The 26,156-nt window shown below is 39.8% G+C and overlaps 1 protein-coding gene and 1 pseudogene across 1 annotated transcript; both read left to right on the forward strand.

The window, feature by feature from the left end:
• Positions 1 to 959: 959 nt before the first annotated feature.
• Positions 960 to 2,706, forward strand: LOC109219687 (annotated as a pseudogene).
• A 1,241-nt stretch (positions 2,707 to 3,947) lies between these two features.
• On the forward strand, positions 3,948 to 6,068 carry LOC109219688 (protein TAP1-like). The gene is made up of 2 exons (XM_019384162.1): positions 3,948 to 4,260; positions 5,858 to 6,068. Exons 1-2 carry the CDS (start codon positions 4,005 to 4,007, stop codon positions 5,911 to 5,913), a joined length of 312 nt encoding a protein of 103 aa, XP_019239707.1. The 5' UTR covers positions 3,948 to 4,004; the 3' UTR covers positions 5,914 to 6,068.
• The last annotated feature ends 20,088 nt before the right edge of the window (positions 6,069 to 26,156 follow it).

A 26,156-nucleotide genomic window follows, 5' to 3' on the forward strand; every position in this document is an offset into this window, starting at 1 on the left:
ATTTTCTTTAAACTTATTGGATATCACCTCCCTTCATCTTCTTAGTTCCATAATTCTCACTAGGGGTGTGTTTGGTACGAAGGAAAAAATATTTTTCGGAAAATGTTTTCCAATTTTCCCATGTTTGGTTTGCTTAAATATTTTGGAAAATATTTTCCTTATGAATTCAATTGGAGGAAAATGTTTTCCTTATCAATAGAAGGGAAAACATTTTTCAAAACTCCTTCTCAACCTTCCCCACCCTATCCCCCAACCCACCCCCACACCCCCCACTCCCACCCACCCAAACCCCACCTCACCTCTCTCTCCAAAAACGGATTTTTTTTAAAAATTTCAGTTTTTTTTTTTCGTCACCACCCACCCTGNNNCCCCGTTTTTTTTTTTTATATATATATATATATTTTCAATTTTAATTTTTTCATCTGTCGGTTTACAGGTTCGAAATTTTACAAGTTCCAAAGTTATGAGTTCAGAGGTTTATGTGTTTTAAAGTTTACGGGTTAGAAAGTTCGCGGTTTTTACGTAAAAAAATAAAGCAACACATTAGTTGCTTTGGGTTGTGTCAATTTTTAGAGACATGGGGAAGGGATGGGGGGAGGGGGAGGGGTGAGGAGAGTTGCATAAAAAATATTTTCTACTCTCTAACCAAACAATAGAAAATATTTTCCGGAAAATATTTTCCACTCACCAACCAAACAAGGGAAAATAAGTGATAAAATCACTCATTTTCCATGAAAACATTTTCTGGGAAAACATTTTCCTTCGTACCAAACATACCCTAAATGTGTTGTTGCATTCTTTTCTGCTTAGTTTTGTTTCAAGGTGACCCACCTGTTGGAGGTAGTATCCTATTCCCAACGAATAAAGTTTCTGCATTTGTTGGTATGAGATTGTGGTACATTATAGCCATTTGAAAAACAGTTTGAATTTGTACTTTCATCGAGTCAAATAATCAGCCTTGTTTTTGGGAAAAACATGCACCGGATGTTGAATTCTTTGATCCTTTTGCAGGAGCTATGAGCTAATGGAACGCCTCCTTAAAGTTTATGTTTATAAGGAAGGGAAAAAACCAATATTCCATCAGCCATATCAACGAGGTATTTACGCTTCTGAAGGGTGGGTTTATGAAACTGATGGAGAAAAACAAACAATTTCTTGTGAAAGATCCCAAAAAGGCTCACTTATTTTATTTGCCTTTTAGTTCTCTGAGGCTAAGAGAAGCTCTTTCAAAACAAAATTTTACTCATCAGAAAGAATTGGAAAATCATCTCAGCAATTACATTGGAAGAATTTCTGGAAAATATCAATTCTGGAATAGAAGCAGAGGAGCTGATCATTTTTTTGCTGCTTGTCATGATTGGGTATGCTTTCTCTTGAGCTCTATCCCATTATGAATGTTGCATTAGATGGTGCTTTGGCCGTTAATTGTGTCAATCTACTCATTATCCCGGGAAACCTCTTTTGACAACTTTAGGAAAGCAAAAGAGTAAGGAATTCTTTTTCCTTTTTAATAAAAATTAATTGTATAAACATATAGTTTTGTTTTTGATCTTTCATTTTTTTGGAAAAAGGTAGAGTGCTGAAGAATCATAGGATATTTTCTGAATCTGCAACTTGGACGGCGTCCTCTTTTACAAATCTGGGGTACTGTCAGGTGTCAATGTATCATCTTCTACTAAAAGTAAAAGCACATTATAGGCACCCCGACTCACGAGGAAGAGCATGGAAACTTGTGTTAGAGCTCTCTGTAATTCAAATATAGCTAGAGGCTTCAAGATAGGGAAGGATGTCTCTCTGCCAGTAACCTATGTTCGTTCAGCTGAAAACCCGCTCAATGATCTGGGAGGGAATTCTCCTTCAGCAAGACCTGTCCTTGCCTTTTTTGCTGGAGGCATTCATGGTTATCTTCGTCCTATCTTATTGCAACATTGGAGTGACAAAGAACCTGATATGAAGATTTTTGGACCTATGCCTCGTGATACTGAAGGTAAAGCTGAATATAGAAAACTTATGAAAAGCAGCAAATATTGCATCTGTGCCACGGGTTATGAAGTCCATACTCCAAGAGTGGTGGAGTCCATACACTATGAGTGTGTACCTGTGATCATATCAGATAATTATGTGCCACCTTTCATTGAGGTTTTCGACTGGGAATCATTTTCTGTCTTTGTTTTGGAGAAAGATGTTCCATACTTGAGAAACATCCTTCTTTCAATTCCTGAGGAGAAGTACATGGAGATGCAGCGTAGGCTGAAGATCGTTCAACAGTATTTTCTTTGGCACAAAAATCCTGTAAAGTATGACTTGTTTCACATGATCCTTCACTCAATTTGGTATAACAGAGTATTTCAGGTAAAATCTAAATAAGGATGTCAAAGGACTTCAGGAATTTTTATATGGAGGGACATCCGTGGGAGCAAATCTGGATAAAGGACTTAGTATAGAGTAGAGCAGAGGAAATGCAGATATCCCAGATGATTTGAGCGCTTGAAAGATCATATCTGGTACCAGATATGATCTAATTCTGTGTTATGCATGAAGAACGTTCCTGCCTGGTAACTGCTTAAGCTTTAATTTAGTGAATTGCTATTGTTGGCGAGCTGAATGTAGCACTAAATGTTGATGCCTGATAGTATCCTTCCTCTTAGCAGCCCCGTGTATACTTGTATATTGCTCTGATATTCTACCTATTGTTGCCATTTACCTATAGAAGAACTTCTTAGCTCTCTTCCTAATGCATTTTCCATATCCACCACATTTCATTTAAGTGGAACGACACCCACATTCTTTGCTAGCCTGACAGTTCCAGCTTTGATTCATTTCTTTTCTCTTATTCTCAATCTTGTTCTTGCATTAGTGAATTCTAGATCCATTGGCCTTAAAATATCACAATGGAATTTATGATCTTTTTCTCTCTTCTCTATTATGTGAAAGTGGAATTAATGATCCGATGCATTACTTGCTTATGGCTATAAGAAATGTTGCTAATTTACAAACATCGTAGATAGAGTTCTTTAAATGTCTGTTCAGTTTTCTTTGGTCCGATCAAGATAAGTGGCAAGAGGCTCTGATCCTATGTTGCGCGGACTCTCCAAAATGATGTCTCACCCGTGTCGGATCCTCCAAAAATACACTACTTTGGGAGGATCCGACACGCACCCGAAGACATTTTCGGAGAGTCCGAGCAACATAGCTCTGATCTACTACTGCACCAGACAGGCTCTAAAGGAGCATCAATAACTGGTTTTGCTAGTTGATGCTTCCTGGTTTTCACTGTACTTCAATGTTATAAGGGGAAGCTCAAAGCGAAAATACAAAATTAATACTCTTTTTTCTGGTGTTCTTTCGTTGGATAATTTCGGTATAAAATAATGAATTTTTTCCTTTTAGAAAACGGTGGTTTACAAGAGCAATTTATAGCAGTAACTTCTATAAGAGTTTAACAATACGAAACATTCTTATTATTAAATGACAGATTAAAAAATGCACTTCGACAAAAAAATAAAATAAAATCTAAAAGGTATTGGAAGAAGAATTAACGTTGGATAGCATTGAGTCTTTCTCCTTAAGAGAGATTCCATTTACTGGGAGTTTAAAAAGGTTTCAATTGAACCTTGACATAAATCCTCACCAAAAGTTTTATACTATTCTAAGTAATTAAATCCTCTAATAGGGACAGTAAAAACTCGAGACAAATATATGCAACTGTAGTTTGATCAGGCGTTTTAGCCACCATATATTAATGAACTGAGATTTTCACATGAATGTTAGATGATCAACCCGAAGGTAACAATTAGGAAGAAAAAGTAGGTAGCACAACATAGTTGTATTTGCACTTACCCCTTCTCATATTGAGCAAATGACTAACCTATTAAAACCAAAATTTTACATTCTAGAAAGAAAAAAAGCAAATACTCCACTATATATGCATGCCTTTCCCAGACCCTGACTCGCATTACAAAGTATAGCGTTTTTAGATATAATTAACTCCTAGCTAGCTAGAAATGGAAATGAAATATCTGACCCTAATGGTAACAATGATGACAGTCATGGCTATATTTGAAGGGGAATTGAGTATGGCCAATCTGATGGAGGTGAAATGTATAGAAGTTTGCATGAACGAATGCAAGAAAACTGGTATAACCACTGCTACCTGTCTCAAATTCTGTCCACTTCACTGTGTTCCGCCTATGCCTCCGCCTGAAGTCCGCTACTGCAATCTCCGATGCATTCTTCGACATTGTGTTGACTACAAGAATGGTACTTTCGTCCGATCTTTTTTACTTGTCATGTTTAACTTTTGGATATCGTAGCCAAAAAGTTAGTATGTCGTTCTAGGTCTAGTGTGAAATATTTACACATTGTTTGCAAGTATGAATGACTGCATTTAATTGTATGCACGTAACACATTCATCCACATAGCTAGACTATACTTTATGGGTACGGTTTCGAACTCAGGAGCTTTGATCGAAATTAAATTTTGTGTTTATCTTGGGAAATCCATTGAATGTATATAATTACCAACGCCGGCGGAAGGGTAAAGCAGCCCAAGCAGAGGCTTTAGGCCCCCAAAATCAGAGGCTTTAGGCCCCCAAAATCATGGCAATAATTTTATGAATTAATTTTTATATAAAAAATTGATTATCTTGAAGTTAAAAAGTATAGCTTTTTTTACAAAAAGGAAAAGAAAAGTTTCCTGATATTGACCCTTGAGTTTGAATAATCCGAAACATATAAAAATATCTTTAATTTTTTATTTAGTGAGTAAAAAATGAGATCACTAGATGATAAAAATCTAAAAAAACATTGACTTAGCCTTGATTAAAATATAATAGCCATTTTGACATGATAGTTTAGGCTTATTTTTCAAATTATAAAGCGTTAAAGGAAAGATTACAAGTAGAAGATAAAACTCTAATCTATATAGTTAATAAGATAACAAAATTTGATTTTTCTTCATGCTTATATTCCTTATAGAATAAAATATACTGGGGAAAGAAGTTTTTTCCAAATTAAAATTGATAAAATCTTGTATAAAATCAAGAATGTCTCACTAGAAGCTAACTGGATCAGATTAGTAGTATTACCAGTTGAAAAAGAATTATTAGAATAACTCGATTATAAGAAAATTATTAATAATTTGCATCTAAAAAAGTTGGGAAATATACTTCAAATAAAAATAGTATATAATTTTAATTAAAAAAATAAAGGCCTCTCATCAAAATTTTGCTTTAGGCCACCAACAATGTTGAGCCGCCCCTGATAATTACTACTCCTTCCGTTTCAAAAAGATTGTTTTAGTTTGACTTTGCACAAACTTTAATAAATAAGGGAAGACTTTTGAAATATGTGGCATTTGTGTTGCTGTAAAACTTTTAAAACTTGTGATCTAAAACCTGAGATAACATTTGTGTTGTTGTAAATGCTTCCTTATAAGGAAATATTGAAATGTGTCAATCTTTTTTAAACGGGGAAGTATTAATTTAGAACTCAGTAACTTAAAAGTACTAGAACCCCGAATCTATAAATTTCAAATCCTAGATCGGTCTCTGTTCATCCATATATACCTGCACGTGCATGCTTTGGAAATATTATGCGAAGCCAAGAATGAAGACTTTCTCCAGCATTTTCTACAGAAAATCTATTTGAACAAACTTTAACAAGTTTTTGGACAAGCTTGTTGGACATGAACAATATTCTCCACATCAATATAATGACTTTTCAGGAAAAATAGTATCCCAACGATGAATTTTTCTTGAATTTTTAAATATTATTTTACTGATTTTTTTTAATGTAGTTTTATCTTCTACGAATAAATATTTCATCCCTTTAATTTGGTGCTTATATATCATTACAGATGAAGAGAAACTGGAGGGCTGCGTCTCCAACTGCCGGAAGATTGATCATTGCTAAGTTACTAGTTCTATAATGATATACAGCTTACTCACAAACAAAAAAAAAGCCTCATAATTCTAGTCCTCTATTTCTGTGTATTTTTCTCTTTATTAGTGAGTTTCACCTTTCAATTCTGTCTAAAGAATTTGGATCAGATGATGCAGACGTTATCTGATTGCAGATTTTATTTGGTGGGAGTTCCAGTGAGAATATTTGCTAATGAAGTTTTTTTCGAATTTCTTAAATTAATGGATCGATAGAAAAAAATCGGGTGATTTTTAAAAATAGCCAGATTTACAACTGGTCGTTCAAAAATAGCCCAATTTCAAAAGTAATCGAAATTTAGCCACTTTTTATATAAAGATAAATCTGAGCGAAAACACTGTTCAAAACCCGGAAAATACTCCAGTATATTATGCTGGAGTTCCAGCATAAGTATACTTGAACTCCAGCATATTATACTGGAGTTCCAGGATAGTATGCTGGAACTCCAGCATAATATGATGGAGTTCCAGCATAAATACACTAAACTCCAGCATAATATACTGGAGTTCCAGCAAGTATAATGGTCCAGTATAATATACTGGAGTTTGGAGCACTAGTGCTCCAGTCTCCAGTATATTATACTTGAGCCAGCAAAGTATACCGGTCCAGCATAATATGCTGGAGTTCATATACAAGTGCACCGAACTCCAGTATATTATGCTGGACCGGTCTCTATTGCAGCAAAACGGTGGCTATTTTTCATTGACTTGGTAAACGCTAGCTATTTTTGATTGACCAGTCCGAAAACTGGCTATACCGTGAAATTTTGGCAAAAAAATCAGTTATAATTTTGTGATATTAAGCTGTTGCTACATTGTAACATATGCAAGTCTACACCAAATATCAAAAAGGTCTTAATTCAGAACATTTAATCTTAGGTGCGCGCGCAACTCATAATATGAAGTCATTCTTGACTCCTAATTACATGCTTAAGACTAATCTAAAGCAACTGCAAAAAGTTCTTTAGGGATGTTACACCTGTTCGGATAATCCAATTTTAAATTTAAGAAGTTAAGCTTATTACTGAAAATTCTTTTGGGCAAAATACAAAACTGGTCGGTCGGCTGAAACTAATTGTATTCGCTAGCCAAAAAGTGTATAAAATATGAATATTTCTTGTATACAATACACATATAAAAAAATTATTTATTGTGTCGACTAAAAATATATATTTGCTCAATTATTTACCTAATGCAAAAAAACAGAGGTGATAATAAATTTTCTCATTCTTTAGCCAATACCGAAAAAGTAATGACTAAACGAGGAACCGTCATGGCGAAGCGATAACTATTATTCATTAGGTCGTTTCTGATGGGCCTGCAAATTTTTAGGCGATTTGGAGCCGGTTGCCCAAATTCATGCAGATGGCGTGGACTAGCACACGAAAATCTGAAAATCGTCCTAAATTCCTGTTTTATGACCCTAAAATGCCAAAAACGAGGAACGGTTATGGCGAAGTGATGACTATTGTTCATTATGTCGTTTGTGATGGGCCCGCAAAAGTTTAGGCAATTCGGAGTCGATCGCCCGAATTCATGCAGATGACATGGACTATAGCACACTGAAATGTAGAAATTATCCTAAATTCGCGTTTTATGACCCTAAAATGCCAAAAAACGAGGAATGATCATAACGAAGCGATGACTATTGTTCATTAGGTCATTTCTGGTAGGCCCGCAAAATTTTAGGCGATTAAGCGTCGGCCGCCCGAATCCATGCATATGGAGTGGACTATAGCACACTAAAATCTGGAAATGGTCTTGAATTCCTATTTTATGGCCCTAAAATGCCAACGAGGAACGGTCATAGCGAAGTGATAATTTTTGTTCATTAGGTCGTTTCTGATGGGCCCGTAAAATTTTAGGTGATTAAGAGTCGGCAGCCCAAATTCATGTAAATGGCGTAAACCATAGTACACGAAAATTTGAAAATCGTCCTGAATTCCTGTTTTATGGCCCTAAAATGCCAAAATACGAGGAACAATCATGGCGAAGCAATGATTATTGTTCATTATGTCGTTTCTGATGGGCCCGTAAAATATAGGTGATTCGTAGCCGGTCGCCCGAATTCATATAGATGGCGAGGATTATAGCACACGAAAATCTGGAAATCGTCCTGAATTCCTGTATTATGATCCTAAAACACCAAAAAATGAGGAACGGTCATAACAAGCGATGACTATTGTTCATTAGATTGTTTCTTATGGACACGTAAAATTTTAGACGATTCGGAACCGGTCGATCGAGTTCATGCAGATGACGTGGACAATAGCAAAGCATATATATGATCCATCTCTACTCTTTTCAATAACAAAATAAAGTATTCAACTTTGTCCTAATAAACCCCCCCCCCCCCCCCCATAATAGGCTTTAATTTCTTGGTCTAATATACTAATTAACCTACACTACCGACATCTTACACCAATAAATGACGTGATACATGTCTAAAATGGAAACCAAACCACATGGCCTGCTTATTTTAATGGGAAACTATCAACTATGTCTATTTATAAGTGGATTATTACAAAAATTGATCAATTTGTAATAAAACAATAAAAGAACAAGAGCAATATTGCAGAGAAAGAGAGAGAAAATTCTTATTGAATTTTGGGATGAATTGAATAGAACCCTCTATTTATAGGGAGAAGGTGACTTAGCCACTAAGTAATAAACCCTAGAATCTCTCTAAATATAGACATTCACCATAAATAAAATTCTATTTATAACACTCCCCCTTGAATGTCTATTCAACAAATAATGTACCTCGTTAAAACCTTAACTAAAATAAAACCCAATGGGAAAAAAGTTCTAGAAAAGGAAAAAGAGTACAAATGTTTAGAAATGCACCTATTGGTTGCCTCGTTAAAAACCTTGCAAGGAAAACCCAGTGGACAAAACCTTGTAAGGGAAAAAGAGTGCAACGCGCATTAACTCCCCCTGATGAGCATCAATTCACATCCTTGAGCCTTCGCATCCCAATCTTGTATACTAGCTTCTTGAAGGTTGACGTCGGTAGAGATTTTGTGAACAAATCAGCCATATTATCACTTGAACGAATCTGTTGCACATTGATATCACCATTCTTTTGAAGATCATGTGTGAAAAATAACTTTGGTGAAATGTGCTTTGTCCTATCTCCTTTTATGAATCCTCCCTTCAATTGAGCTATGCATGTTGCATTGTCTTCATACAAAATCGTGGGTAGTTTGTCACATTTCACACCACATTTGTCTCGAATAAGATGTATTATAGACCTCAACCACACACATTCTCGACTTGCTTCATGAATAGCAATTATCTCAGCATGATTAGATGAAGTAGCCACAATTGATTGCTTAGTCGATCACCAAGATATGGCAGTGCCTCCACAGGTAAACACATAACCTGTTTGAGACCGAGCCTTGTGTGGGTCAGATAAATACCGAGCATCGGCAACAAGATCGGGACTGCAATTATTGCCATAAAATAAGCCCATATTGGTAGTCCCTTTTAGATACCGCAATATGTGTTTGATTCCATTCCAATGTCTCCTTGTGGGAGCAGAGCTATATCTTGCTAAGACATTAACTGAAAAAGTTATGTCAGGCCTTGTAGTGTTAGCAAGATACATTAGTGCACCATTTGCACTAAGATATGGTACTTCAGGACCAAGTAGCTCTTCATTCTCTTCTTGAGGTCGGAATTTATCCTTATTCACATCAAGTGATCGAACAACCATCGGAGTACTTAATGGATGTGCTGCATCCATGTAAAACCGTTTCAATACCTTTTCTATGTAGGCAGATTGATGAACAAAAATTTCGTTTGCCAAATGTTCAATTTGCAAACCAAGACATAATTTTGTCTTTTTGAGATCTTTCATCTCGAATTCCTTCTTTAAATAATCAATTGCCTTTTGGAGTTCTATAGGAGTTCCAATAGGGTTTATGTCATCAACATATATGACAAGTACAACAAATTTCGATGTTGTTTTCTTTATAGAAACACATGGACAAATGGCATCATTTATATAACCTTCCTTTAATAAATACTCACTAAGACGATTATACCACATTCTTCCTGATTGCTTTAGACCATACAAAGATCTTTGCAATTTGATTGAAAACATTTCCCGGGACTTTGAATTATGTGCATTGGGCATTTTAAATCCCTCGGATATTTTCATGTATATCTCATTATCAAGTGAGCTATAAAGGTAGGCGGTAACCACATCCATTAAATGCATGTCAAGCTTTTTATGGACAGCAAAACTAATGAGATAACGGAACGTTATAGCATCCATAACGGGTGAATATGTCTCTTCATAATCGACACCAGGCCTTTGTGAAAATCCTTGTGCAACAAGGCGTGCCTTGTATCTTTGTACCTCATTTTTCTCATTCCTCTTGCGTACAAAGACCCATTTATAGCCAACAGGCTTAACACCATTAGGTGTTTGGACTACAGGCCCAAAAACCTCACGTTTTGCAAGTGAGTTCGACTCTGATTGGATTGCTTCTTGCCATTTTGGCCAATCACGTCTTTGTCGACATTCTCTAACAGATTGAGGTTCAAGATCCTCATTATCTTGCATAATGCTAGATGCAACATTATATGCAAAGACATAATCCACCACTATATCCAATCAATTCAAATTTTTCTCAGTATCGATTGGATTTATTGATAGTTCCTTATTTTCTTGAGTCTCGGGCCCAGTGGTTTCCTCATGAATCTCAGTATTTGTTAAATCGTGGATTTCTTCGTGAGACTCTTTCGTAGTGTCATTTTGATCATTTGTTTTCCTTTTTCTAGGATTTCGATCCTTAGAACCTAATGGTCTGCCCCGTTTTAGGCGTGCTTTTGACTCATTAGCTATGACACTAGAAGATTGTCCAATAGGGACATCAATACGGATTGGAATATTCTCTGCAGGGATATGTGATTTTGTTATCCTTTTCAAATCCGTAAATGCGTCTGGCATTTGATTTGCTATTCTCTGCAAATGGATAATCTTTTGCACCTTTTTTTTCACAAATAGAGGCACGTGGATCAAGATGATATAATGATGGATTTTTCCACAAAATTTCCCGTCTGGTTTCACCAACTTCTCCCCCTAATTTTGGGGAAAATATCTCATCGAATCGACAGTCTGCAAATCGTGCAGTAAACAAATCCCCCGTTAATGTTTCGAGGTAGCGAATAATGGAGGGCGATTCAAACCCAACATATATTCTTAACCTTCTTTGCGGACCCATTGTGGTGCGATATGGCGGTGCTACAGGCACATATACTGCGCATTCAAAAATTTTTAAATGGGATATATTAGGTTCATGACCCAAAACTAATTGCAACAGGGAATATTTATGATAATTTGTTGGTCTGAGACGAACTAGCATTGCTGCATGTAAAATGGCGTGACCCCAAACAGAAGTGGACAACCTCGTTTTCATGAGTAACAGTCTTGCTATCAATTGCAGACGTTTAATTAAAGACTCTGCAGGGCCATTTTGAGTATGAACATGAGCTACAGGATGTTTCACTTTTATCCCAATTGATAAGCAGTAATCATTAAATGCTTGGGATGAAAACTCAGCAGCATTATCAAGTCTAATATACTTAATTGGATTATCGAGGAATTGCGCCCGTAATCGAATTATTTATGCCATTAATTTTGCAAACACGAGGTTGCGAGATGACAATAGGCACACATGAGACCATCTAGAAGATGCATCTATTAAGACCATAAAATATCTAAACGACCCACTAGGTGGGTGAATAGGTCCACAAATGTCCCCTTGTATACGTTCCAAAAATACAGGGGACTCAATCCCAACCTTTGTTGGTGATGGTCTAATAATTAACTTGCCTTGATAACAAGAAGTGCAAGAAAATTCATTATTTAAAAGAATATTTAAATTCTTTAATGGATGCCCGTTTGAGTTTTCAATAATTCGTCTCATCATAATTGATCCAGGGTGTCCCAATCGATCATGCCAAAGTACAAAAGTATTGGAATTAGTAACCTTTTGGTTTACGGTAGAATGTGCCTCAATTGCACTAATTCTTGTCCAATACAGGCCACAAGTTAAAGATGGGAACTTCTCAATAACCCTCTTTTGGCAAGAGACTTTCTTGGTAATGATGAGATATTCAATATTATTCTCATCTATTGTCTCAATATGATATCCATTTCGACGGATATCTTTAAAACTCAACAAGTTCCTCTTGGACTTGGAGGAGAACATTGCATTCTCTATAATAAGTACTGTTCCCTTAGGCAGAGTTATAGTAGCTCTTCCAGAGCCTTCAATTAATTTACTACTACCAGAAATTGTAGTAACATCTGCCTTAAACATACTTAAATGAGAGAAATATTTCTTCTCTTTGAATATTGTATGTGTCTTACATGAATCAACTAAATAAATATTTTTACAATTGGACATTGATCCAAGTTTGCTTTGTGAGATATCCATGCTTAGTCTTCTCAAAGAGCTTCTTGAGACGGTAGAGTCTCGCGCTGATAACGTGTAATAAAACAATAAAAGAACAAGAGCAATATTGCAGAGAAAGAGAGAGGAAATTCTTATTGAATTTTGGGATGAATTACAATGGAATAGAACCCTCTATTTATAGGGAGAAGGTGACTTAGCCACTAAGTAATAAACCCTAGAATCTCTCTAAATATAGACATTCACCATAAATAAAATTCTATTTGTAACACAATTCATAAAATATTACTAATATTAGTTAAATATAACCAATATTAGCCAATAGCTATGTGTAGCCAAAAAAAGGTCAAACTTTTGCTTTCTTTTGAGTGTGTATTATTAGAATAGATCGGGTACATCTAAGGAGCTTGAATCTCAATTTTGCGATGATTTGGTGAAGTTTTTGAGGTGGTTTGAATTGAAAATTCAAAGTAGAAGATGAACATAAAAAAAATATGTGTATCGCACTTTGTATTATTTGCGTATCACATATGTATCATATTTGTATCAAATGTGAATCACATGTATATCCATATATACCTGTGTGTGAGATACATGCGTGATACATGTTTGATACATGCGTCATAGAAGAATTTTTTGAACTCGATTTAACTACGAGTTTTGATACCAAATAAGTCCAAATCACCTCTAATCTTCCTCAAATTTTGTATATTGACCCAACCATACCCATAGTCACGACCCAAAATTCAACTAGTCGTGATGGCACCTAACCCAACCCGCTAGGTAAGCCAATTAACAATAAAACACAATATAATGATAATGATAATAGTTAAAAATGATATAACTGAATTTTATATAACTCCTCAAGGACTGGTAGTACGAATCATAAGCTTCTAAGACTTAGATTTTACAAAGCTTATATGAAATAAATATATCATCTGTTCGAAACGTACATAAACAGATTTATAAATCTAAAGTTACCAAGAACAAAAGTCATCTATAACTGAAATGCAGGTACATCTTCAATGCCAGCTCCCGTCATACACAGCAACATCAGCTCCAAAATCTGCACGCAAGGTGCAGAAGTATAGTATGAGTACAAACGATCCCTTGTACTCATGTAACGACCCGGCCGGTTGTTTTGAGAGTTATAGCCCGATCCTCTATTAACTGCTTTCCCCGTATCTCTTTCTACTTATGTGACTTGCCGGGAGGTTTCATTTGGGTTCTTGGAGTGTTTTGGGACACTTAGTCCCTAAATAGAGGCTTAAGTCTTAGGATTTGGACCGTAGTCGGAACTGTGTGAAGACGACTCTGGAATGGAGTTTCGTTAGCTCCGTTGGGTGATTTTGGACTTAGGGGCATGTTCGGATGGTGTTTTGGAGGTGTGTAGCTGATTTAGGCTTGAAATGGCGAAAGCCAAATTTTTAGAAATTTTGACCAGTAGTGGAATTTTTTATATCAGGGTCGGATTTCGATTTTGGAAGTTAGAGTAGGTCAGTAATGTTGAATATGACTTGTGTGAAAAATTTGGGGTCAATTAGACGTGGTTTGATAGGTTTCGGCATCGGTTGTAGAAATTTGAAGTTTCAAGTTCTTTAAGTTTGAATTGGAGGGTGATTCGTAATGTTAGCGTTGTTTGATATGATTGGAGGGCTCGAATAAGTTCATATGGTGTTTTAAGACTTGTTGGTATATTTTATTGAGGTCCCTGGGGCCTCGGGTGCGTTTCGGATGCTTAACGATTTGAAATTAGACTTATGCAAATGGCTGAAGTTTCTGGTTTCTAGTGTTTTCGCACCTGCGATAGGGAGACCGCAGGTGCGGGATCACACGTGCGGAGAGTCAAGCGCAGAAGCCGAAAATGGAGGAGTTTCCAGGGGTCACAGGTGCGAGGTGATTTTCGCATCTGTGATGCCTGCAGATGCATTAGAGTGTTCGCAGGAGCGGTGAAGGGCCGCAGAAGCGGACAAGCGTCCATAGGTGCGCACACGCAGATGCGACCCTTTGATTGCAGAAGCGGATGCTGAGTTTTAAGTGGAATCCGCACCTGCGATGGAGATTTCACAGGTGCGATGACAGGTCCGCAGATGCGGAATAACTGGGCAGAAAAGTGAAATACGAGGGTTTCATTCCCATTTCGATTTTTGGGACTTTGAGATCTCGGTGTGAGGCGATTTTTCAAGGTTTCTTTGAGAAGATTGTTGGGGTAAGTGATTCTAACTCGGATTGGGCTATATTTCCTGAATCTATTGCTATTTTCATCTTCTAATTAGGGATTTGAGTTGGAAATTTGGGGGAAAATGGTAGAAACTTCATAGACTAAAATTTCGAGTTTTGGAAGGCGATTTGAGGTCGGATTCGAGTAATTCTTGTATGGTTAGACTCGTGAGTGAATGAGTGTTCATATTTTGTGACTTTTATCCGATTCTGAGCGTGGGCCTAGGGAGACTTTAGGGCGATTTTCCAATTTCTTGCTTTAGTTTGATTTCATTAGCTAGATTAGTTTCTTGTAGTTATATTTATGATATGTCATTGATTTTAGCTAGATTTGGGCTATTCAGAGTCGGATATTCGTGGAAAGAGCATTATTACGGATTGACTTGAGCTTGGTTCGAGGTAAGTGGCTTGCCTAACCTTGTGTGGGGGAACTCCCCTTAGGATTTGGTACAGTTTTGATATGTGAGCACCGTGTATGTGAGGTGACGAATGCGTACACGGGCTATTTGTTGTAAAATCTAATTTTTACTGAGTAGTAACTTGTTTCTTCTTATTTGTGTTATATCATCATATGTAATTATCTTGTTAGCTTAGAATAACATGTCTACGTGTCCTAAATGCCTATCTGAACTTTGTGCAGCATGCTTAGTGGATTTTCCTACTTTTCTCTTGACTTATACTTAGTCTAAACTGTAGGATTTCTGCTGTAACTATTATTTTCCATTGTTTGAGCTGCATATTTACTTTGGGACTATGGAACGGTATTCCGGGAGATCCCCCTGCATATTTTCTTTGGGACTACGGGACAGTATTCCGGGAGATCCCCCTGCATATTTACTTTGGGACTACAGGACGGTATCCCGGGAGATCCCCCTGCATATTTACTTTGGGACTACAGAACGGTATTCCGGGAGATCCATTTGTACATTTACGTTTGGGACTACGAGACGGTATCTCGGGAGATCCCATGTTGCTACTTTGTGTACTGTACTGTTATCATTGCTATGATTTCTTTCCGGTTAAATTTCAGTCTTTATTTTACTGCGATATTTTTGTTCCTTCTTATTATATATATATATATATATATATATATATACCAGTAGGGCCCTGACCTCGTCACTACTCGACCGAGGTTAAGCTTGGCACTTATTAGGTACCGTTGTGGTGTACTCATGCCTCTTCTGCACATGTTTTTCGTGTGCAGATCTAGGTACCTCCTACCACCCTCAAGTTTAGTTGCACGATTGCTGCTGTTCAGGAGACTTCAAGGTACATTGGCCCGCGTCCACAGACCTCGGAGTCCCCCTCTATCCCCTTATGTAGATTCTTCCCTTTTATTTCTTTAGACACTGATGTATAGCACAATTAGAAATTCTTAGAAGCTTGTGACTTACGGTGTTTCGGGTTTTAGTAGAGTTTGTGTACATTTCGGGAGTTAGACTATTGTATATGCCGAGCGGCATCTCAAATGTTTATTTAAATTATATGTTGATGTTAGTTGTTAACCTTTATGTTTTTCATTTGATATTTCCGCAAATGTTAGGCTTACCTAGTCGTAGAGACTAGGTGTCGTCACGACAATTCATGAAGGGAGAATTTGGGTTATGACAAGTTGGTATCATAGCTCTAGGTCCATAGGTGTCGTGAGTCACAAGCAAGTTTAGTAGAGTCTCGCGGATCGATGCGGAGACGTTTGTATTTATCTTCGGGAGGCTATGGAACTGTTAGGAAAATTTCGCTTCTTGTTATTCCTTGTCGTGCGAAGTTGTTGACTTTGAAATTCTAAACTTATGTCTTCTATTCTCTCATAGATGGTGAGGACACGTGCAGGCGGAGATGACCAGGCACCCGCCCCTCGTACTAGAGCCGTCAGAGGCCGGAGCCGGGGTAGAGGTCGAGGACGCCTACGTGGTGCAGCTAGAGTACCCGAGCGAGCTGCTACAGAAGAGCCACCAGTAGCTCCGGTCGGAGCGCATGCACCTGAGACGCCTACTACTACTACACCAGCTCTTCAGGAGACCCTTGCATAGTTCCTGAGCATGTTCGGTACTCTAACTCAGGCAGGGTTGATTCCCCTTGCTCCAACCACATCTCAGGCCGGGGGAGGAGCACAAACTCTAGCCGCCCGTACCCTAGAGCAGTGGGTTCAGGTTGATCAGATTCTAGAGGTTATACCGGTGCCTCCTGTAGCCCCAGTTCAGCCTGAGGGTAGGCCAACAGTTTCAAAGGAGGGCAGCGTAGGCTTGAGAGGTACAAGAAGTACGACCCTCCTACATTCAGTGGCCTAGCGTCAGAGGATGCTCAGGGATTTCTGAAGTAGTGCCACCATATCCTCCGTACTATGGGCCTAGCAGAGTCGAGTGGGGTTTCTTTCACTGCGTTTCAGCTTAGAGGAGCAGCCTATCAGTGGTGGCATGCTTATGAGTTGGACAGTCCGGTTGAGGCAGCTTCTCTTACATGGGCTCAGTTCTCGGATATGTTTTTGAGAGAGTATGTTACTCAAAGCCTCGGAGATGCATGGCGCGCCGAGTTTGAGCAGTTGCGCCAGGGGGCTATGACTGTTTCAGAGTATGCAATTCGTTTTAGTGATTTGGCTCGACATGCACCGGCCTTGGTTTCTATAGTTCGAGAGAGGGTCCGTCGGTTTATTGAGGGGCTCCATCCCAGCATCAGGACTACCATGGTCCGGGAGTTAGAGATGGATATCTCGTATCAGCAGGTTGTGAGTATTGCTAGGAGAGTGGAGGGAATGCTTGCTCGGGAGAGAGAGGAGAGAGAGGCCAAGAGGTCTCGAGAGTCTAGCCATTATTCTGGTGCTCGTGCCCCAGCTGCAGTTCGACATGGTAGGGCTAAGTGAGTCGCCCTGTTCATTCAGCCTTTCCAGCCGCCAGTGGTATTCCAGCTACTCCTAGACCCCAGGAGCCTTATTATGCACCGCTAATATCTAGTGTGCCTCCTGCACGGGGTGCTTTCAGCGATCAATCTAGTAGACCTGGCCCGAGTCAGCCACAGCAGCCACGCCCTCCCAGAGCTTGTTTTGAGTGTGGCGACACTCGCCATATGGTGAGGGATTGCCCCAGACTTAGGAGGGGTGCACCTCCACAGACTTCTCAGGCACCGCGTGCTCCACCGAATCCTCAGGCCATGATTCCAGCACTAGCTACTACTCCACCAACTCAACCGTCGGGGGGGTAGAGGTCGCCCTAGAGGGGGAGGCCATGCCAGATACTATGCTCTTCCTCCTCGTACAGAGGTAGTTGCTTCCGACTCTGTCATTACAGGTGTTGTTTCAGTATGTCATGAATCAGTTATATTCGATCCAGGCTACACTTATTCCTATGTGTCATCTTATTTTGCCCCGCATTTGGGCGTATCTCGGGATTCCTCTAGTTCCCTTATTTATGTGTATACTCCTATGGGAGATTCTCTTATTGTGGGCCGCGTGTATCGGTCGTGTTTGATTGCTCTTAGTGCATTTGAGACCAGAGTCGATTTATTATTGCTCAACATAGTAGACTTTGATGTTATCTTGGGCATGGACTGGTTGTTGCCCCATTATGCTATTCTTGATTGTCACGCCAAGACTGTGATGCTGGCTATGCCAGGTTTACCATGATTAGAGTGGAGGGGTACCTTAGATTACACTCCCAGCAGAGTTATTTCATTTCTTAAAGCTCAACGAGTGGTTGAGAAGGGGTGTGACGCGTATCTAGCTTATGTGAGAGATGTCAGTAATGATACCCCTACAGCTGAGTCAGTTCCAGTAGTGAGGGACTTTCCAGATGTGTTTCCAACTGATTTTCGGGGCATGCCGCCCGACAGAGATATCGACTTTGGTATTGATTTGTTGCCGGGCACTCAGCCCATCTCTATTCCTCCCTATCGTATGGCTCCTCCTGAGTTGAAGGAGATGAAGGAACAGTTACAGGAAATGCTTGATAAGGGCTTCATTCGGCCCAGTGTGTCATATTGGGGTGCTCCTGTCTTGTTTGTGAAGAAAAAAATGGTTCTACACGTATGTGCGTTGATTATCGCCAGTTGAACAAAGTCACAATGAATAACATGTATTATTTGCCTCGTATTGATGACCTATTTGAACAGTTACAGGGTGCCCGAGTGTTTTTCAAGATTGACTTGCGCTTAGGCTATCATCACTTGAAGATTCGGGAGCCAAATATCTCGAAGATTGCTTTCAGGACTCGGTATGGTCATTACGAGTTCCTTATTATGTCATTTGGGCTGACCAACGCCCTAGCGACAATCATGCATTTGATGCACAGTGTATTTCAGCCTTATCTTGATACTTTCGTCATTATGTTTATTGACGACCTTCTGGTATACTCCTAGAGTCGGGAGGATCATGAGCAGCACTTGAGGAATGCGCTTCAGACCTTGAGAGAAAAGAAGTTAAATGCAAAGTTCTCAAAATGTGAGTTCTGGTTGGATTCAGTGGTATTTTTGGGTCACGTAGTGTCGAGTGAAGGGATCAAGGTGGATCCGAAGAAGGTGGAGGTAGTGCAAAGTTGGCCCAGACCGTCCTCAGCTACAGAGATCCGGAGCTTTCTTGGCTTGGCGGGGTATTACCGTCGATTTGTTGAGGGATTCTCGTCTATTGCAGCACCTATGACTAGACTGACCCAGAAGGGTGCTCCATTCAGGTGGACAGAGGAGTGTGAGGAGAGCTTTCAAAAGCTCAAGACAGCTTTGACTACAGCCCCAGTATTGGTATTGCCTACAGGTATGGGGTCTTGTACTGTTTATTGTGATGCGTCGCGGATTGGTCTTGGCGCGGTGTTAATGCAGGACCATAGAGTGATTGCCTATGCATCCAGACAGTTGAAGGTGCATGAAAAGAACTATCCTGTCCACAACCACTACTAAAAAATCAGGTTTTAGCGACGGACAAATTCTGTAGCTAAACAGAAAAATCCGTTGCTAATCTCATTTAGCGATGGATTAGCAACGGATTATCAAGAAATTCTGCTAGCTACGAGCGTTTTAGCGACAGATTAGCGACGACATTCGTAGCTAATTCCAGTTTTTTTTGTAGTGAACATTGAGCTAGCAGCTATTGTTCATGCCTTGAAGATTTGGAGGCACTATTTGTACGGTGTCCCCTGTGAGATCTACACTGATCACCGGAGTTTGCAGCATCTGTTCAAGCAGAAAGATCTCAACTTGCGTCAGCGGAGGTGGTTAGAGCTGCTTAAGGATTATGATATCACCATTTTGTAGCATCCTGGGAAGGCCAATGTGGTGGTCGATGCCTTGAGTCGCAGGGCGGGGAGTTTGGGGAGCTTAGCATATTGCCAGCAACAGAGAGGCCATTGGCACTGGATGTTCAGGCCTTAGCCAACCAGTTTGTTAGATTGGATATTTTTTAGCCGAGTAGAGTTTTGTCTTATGTGGTCTCTCAGTCTTCTCTTTATGATTGTATCAGGGAGCGTCAGTATGATGACCCCCATCTGCTTGTCCTTAAGGACACGGTTCAGCACGGTGATGCTAAGGAAGTCACTATTGGGGATGATAGTGCATTGAGGATGCAGAGCAGGCTATGTGTACCCAATGTAGACGGATTGCGTGAGTTGATTCTTCAGTAGGCTCACAGCTCACGGTACTCCATTCATCTGGGTGCCACAAAAATGCATCAGGACTTGAGGCAGCATTATTGGTGGCGTACAATGAATAAGGACATAGTGGAATATGTAGCCCGATATCTACATTGCCAGCAGGTGAAGTATGAGCATCAGTGGTCGGGTGGATTGCTTCAGAAGTTAGAGATTCTAGAGTGGAAATGGGAGCGAATCACTATGGATTTCGTTGTTGGACTCCCACGGACTCAACGGAAGTTTGATGCAGTTTGGGTCATTATAGATAGGCTGACTAAGTCAGCTCATTTCATTCCTGTGATGACTACTTATTCTTTCGAGCAGCTGGCTCGAGTTTATATTCGCGAGATTGTCAGGCTTCATGGCGTACCGGTATCTATCATCTCTGACCGGGGTACGCATTTTACATTACGGTTCTGGAGGGTCGTATAGCAGGAGTTAGGTACTCGAGTGGATTTGAGCACAATATTTCACCCTCAGATGGACGGATAGTCCGAGCGCACTATTCAGATTCTAGAGGATATGCTCCGTGCGTGTGTGATGGAGTTTGGAGGTTCTTGGGATCAGTTCTTGACACTTGCGGAGTTTGCCTACAACAACAGTTATCAGTCCAACATTCAGATGGCACCGTATGAGGCTCTGTATGGTAGGCGGTATCGGTCCCTGTTGGGTTGGTTCGAGCCGGGCGAGGCCAGATTATTGGGTACGGACTTGGTTCAAGATGCCTTGGAGAAGGTTAAGGTGATTCAGGATAGACTTCGCACAACCCAGTCCAGACAGAAGAGTTATGCGCATCAAAAGGTTCGCGATGTTGCATTCATGGTTGGAGAGTGGGTCTTGCTCCGGGTTTCGCCTATGAAGGGCGTTGTGAGGTTTGGAAAGAAGGGCAAGCTGAGCCCAAGGTTCATTGGTCCATCTTAGGTGTTACGGCGAGTTGGGGAGGTTGCTTATGAGCTTGCCTAACCTCCCAGTCTAGCAGGAGTCTATCCGGTATTCCATATTTCTATGCTCCGGAAGTATCACGGTGATCCGTCTCATGTGTTGGATTTCAGCTCAGTCCAGTTGGACAAGGATCTATCTTATGTTGAGGAGCCAGTGGCTATTTTGGACAGACAGGTTTGAAAGTTGAGGTCAAAGAACATTGGTTCAGTGAAGGTTCAGTGGAGGGGTCAGCCGGTCAAGGAGGCGACTTGGGAGACCGAGCAGGATATGCGCAACGTTATCCTCATCTTTTCACCACTTCAGGTATGCATGTATGCTTGTTCGAGGACGGACGATTACTTTAAGAGGGGGAGGATGTAACGACCCGGTCGGTCGTTTTGAGAGTTATAGCCCCGATCTCCTATTAACTGCTTCCCCCGTATCTCTTTCTTCTTATGTGACTTGCCGGGAGGTTTCGTTTTGGTTCTTGGAGTGTTTTGGGACACTTAGTCCCTAAACGGAGGCTTAAGTCTTAAGATTTGGACCGCAGTCAGAACAGTGTGAAGACGACTCCGGAATGGAGTTCCATCGATTCCGTTAGCTTCGTTGGGTGATTTTGGACTTAGGGGTGTGTCCGGATTGTATTTTGGAGGTCTGTAGCTGATTTAGGCTTGAAATGGCGTAAGTCAAATTTTTGGAGATTTTGACCGGTAGTGGACTTTTTCATATCGAGGTCGAATTTTGATTCCGGGAGTTGGAGTAGGTCCGTATGTTGAATATGACTTGTGTGCAAAATTTGGGATCAATCAGACGTGGTTTGATAGGTTTCGACATGGGTTGTAGAAATTTTAAGTTTCAAGTTCTTTAAGTTCGAATTGGAGGGTGATTTGTGATTTTAGCGTTGTTTGATGTGATTTGAGGGCTCGAATAAGTTCGTATGGTGTTTTAGGACTTGTTGGTATATTTTGTTGAGGTCTCGAGGGCCTCGGGTGTGTTTCGGATGCTTAACGGATTGAAATTGGACTTATGCAAATGGCTGAAGTTTCTGGTTTTTGGTGTTTTCGCACCTGCGGTGGGGAGACCGCGGGTGCGGAATCACACGTGCGGAGAGTCAAACACAGAAGCAAAAAATGGAGGAGTTGCCAGGGGTCACAGGTGCAAGGTGATTTCCGCATCTTCGATGCCCGCAGATGCGTTAGAGTGTTCGCAGGAGCGGGGAAGGGCCGCAAAAGCGGACAAGCATCCGTAGGTGCGCACACGCAGGTACGACCCTTTGATCGCAGAATCGGACTTTGAGTTTTAAGTGGAATCCGCACCTGCGATGGAGATTCCGCAGGTGCGGTGACGCAGGTGCGATGGAAGGTCCGCAGATGCAGAATAACTGGGTAGAAAAGAGAAATTCGAGGGGTTGATTCCCATTTCGATTTTTGGGACTTTGAGAGCTTGGTGTGAGGCGATTTTTTGAGTTCCTTTGATAAGATTGTTGGGGTAAGTGATTCTAACTCGGATTGGGCTATATTTCATGAATCTATTGCTAATTAGGGATTTGAGTTGGAAATTTGGGGGAAAATGGTAGAAACTTCATAGACTAAAATTTCGAGTTTTGGAAGGCGATTTGAGGTCGGATTCGAGTAATTCTTGTGTGGTTAGACTCGTGAGTGAATGGGGGTTCATATTTTGTGACTTTTACCCGATTCCGAGACGTGGGCCTGGGGAGACTTTTCGGGCTATTTCCAATTTCTTGCTTTAGCTTTGATTTCATTAGCTAGATTAGTTTCTTGTAGTTATATTTATGATATGTAATTGATTTAGGCTAGATTTGGGCCATTCGGAGTCGGATATTCGTGGAAAGAGCATTATTATGGATTGATTTGAGCTTGGTTCGAGGTAAGTGGCTTGCCTAACCTTGTGTGGAGAAACTCCCCTTAGGATTTGGTACTATTTTGATATGTGAGCACCGTGTACGTGAAGTGACGAGTGCGTACACGGGCTATTTGTTGTAAAATTCGATTTTTACTGAGTAATAACCTGTTTCTTCTTATTTGTGTTATATCAGCATGTGTAATTATCCTGTTATCTTAGAATAGCATGTCTACGTGTCCTAAATGTCTATTTGAACTCTGTGCAGCATGCTTAGTGGATTTTCCTACTTTTCTCTTGACTTGTACTTAGTCTAAACTGTAGGATCTCTGCTGTAACTGTTATTTTCCATTGTTTGAGCTGCATATTACTTTGGGACTACAGAAGGGTATTCCGGGAGATCCCCCTGCGTATTTACTTTGTGACTATGGGATGGTATCCCGGGAGATCCCCCTGCATATTTACTTTGGGACTACGGGACGGTTTCCCGGTAGATCCCCCAACATATTTACTTTGGGACTACGGAACGGTATTCTGGGAGATACCCCTACACATTTACGTTTGGGACTATGAGACAATATCTCGAGAGAACCCCTGTTGCTATTTTGTGTACTATACTATTATCCTTGTTGTGATTTCTTTCCGGTTTAATTTCAGTCTTTATTTTACTGCGATATATATATATATGTAAGGCCCTGACCTGACTTCATCACTACTCGGCCGAGGTTAGGCTTGGCATTTACTGGGTAGCGTTGTGGTGTAATCATGCCTCTTCTGCACATGTTTTTTGTGTGCAGATCCAGGTACCTCCTACTAGCCTCGAGTTTAGTTGCACGGTTGCAACTGTTCAAGAGACTTCAAGGTACATTTGCCCGCATCTGCAGACCTCGGAGTCCCCCTCTATCCCGTTATGTCGATTCTTCCCTCTTTTTTTCTTTAGACACTGATGTATAGCACAGTTAGAAATTCTTAGAAGCTTGTGACTTACGGTGTTCCGAGTTTTGGGAGAGTTTGTGTACATTTTGAGAGTTTGACTATTGTATATGCCAAGCGGCATCTCAAATGTTTATTTATATTATATGTTACTGTTAGTTGTTAACCTTTATGTTTTTTATTTCATTTTTTCGCAAATGTTAGGCTTGCCTAGTCGTAGGGACTAGGTGCCGTTACGACAATTCACGAAGGGAGAATTTGGGTTGTGACAACTCAATAAGTAACAAACCTAACCTTTAGGTTGAAAGCAATGACGAGCTTGGACAACGGTCAGAGTCCAACACCAATCGCCAAGAACAACTCGTAATAATATAATAAAAGCAGTACAAGTAATAACTCAAAAGATATTATGCTCAGCTTGTCCACAGTTACGAAAAATATGCATGCTTTTCAGGTATAACGGTAAAACCCAAATCTTTCACCGAAATCACAAAAAAAAAATTCCCAAAAACTTTCAATGACAGATAAGATGTTTCAAAATCAGATAGCATAAGCATAGTACATCTCTATGCTTACATGTCAATGTGCATGTGAATTCATGAATATCATAAACCGTGTAGCATGAGGAAATCCATCTCTATGCATGTATGTCAAGTATGCATGTCAAATGCAGTGCATCACAGTGATGAACTCATGTACTCACACTCTTAGAGTACTCAATCTCACTGTCTCGCACTCCCGCTTATCACGCTCAATCACTCACCACACTCAGTCACTCAACATTGTACGGTACCTGCGCTCACTGCTGGTATGTTAGACTCCGGATGGGCGGATCCTGCCCAAGCGCTAATATAAAGCCAATATGGCCTGCTACGGCGTGCAACCCGATCCCATCAATAATAATAAGGCCTGCTGCGGCGTGCAGCCCGACCCATATAATAATAATATATATATAAAGCCAATATGGCCTGCTGCGGCGTGTAGCCCGATCCACCATATCTCTCACAACACAGCTCTCAGGCCCCAACTCAGTCATCAATCTCTCCAGCCTCTCGGGCTCACAAATTTCATTCAATCAGCCCAAGCAATCATAACATGATGTGACAACAAATGATAACAGAGACTGAGATATGATATGCGAATGAATGTATATGTAATTGCAATTTAAGCAAATAACTCAACAGCGCAGATGACCTCAGTGGGTTCCAACAGAATAAGCATATAGCCTAAACGTGATTTCTAACATGATTTACAGCTCATTTACTATAACACGTAGAAATTTCATGGATAGAAACAAGATTAGGTAACTACACAGTATCACATAATCAACCGAGTCATAATTCACACGGTGCACGCTCACACGCCCGTCACCTAGCATGTGCGTCACCTCAACACCAAACACATAACATGTATGTTCAGGGATTCATACCCTCAGCACTAAGTTTAAAAGTGTTACTTACCTCGAACAAGCTTATTCCACTACTAAAAAGTAAATGGACACGGTCGCATGCAATATAATTTACCCAACTATGAGTCAGGGTCAAATCCCACAGAGAACAATATATAAGCGATTAGGCGTGTAAGAGAATTTCACTTGTTACTACTAAGCCAAACACTTAGAAAAGTTTTGAGAAAATATTTATAACTAATTGCAAAAATGTAAACTAACCTAGAAAGCAAGTAAAATGATCAATGGCTACAAGCATGGATGCAATGGGAATTATACTCAAGTAACGATCCAATGTATTTCATGATTTTACAACTATGAGCGAGTTTATGTTAATTAGCCTCGAGTAATAATTCTATATTAGCTTCTTTCGAAGACTAACAAGACTTCCTGATTGAATTATCCCTAAAACAATTAAGAGACTAAGCACACCCAAATATGACTACAAGTAGTTCAATCATATCCCTAGGTAGAATCTATAAAGTGAGGGTTAAAGCGTCAAGTTCTTGTTAATTTATCTTTCCCAACCCCAAATTATCTTTCCCAAAATTAATTCGAAGTAAATGGGTGAGTCCTAAGGTTAGCTAATCCCATTGGAAACATTAAAGAACAAGAATAATTAAATAAACAATAACTCACTTCAATATAACTAAAAATCGTTTAATGCATAAGCACAACAAGATATTTAATCCACACTTTAAATATGAATATTTTCATAAACAAGATTCAAGTGTTGGAAAAAATACTACACATTTAGATATTCAATACAAAGCAAGAAAATGAAGAAATGAGCACAAAT

This window comes from Nicotiana attenuata, unplaced genomic scaffold (genome assembly GCF_001879085.1).
Source record: "Nicotiana attenuata strain UT unplaced genomic scaffold, NIATTr2, whole genome shotgun sequence".
Classification (NCBI taxonomy): Eukaryota; Viridiplantae; Streptophyta; class Magnoliopsida; order Solanales; family Solanaceae; genus Nicotiana; species Nicotiana attenuata.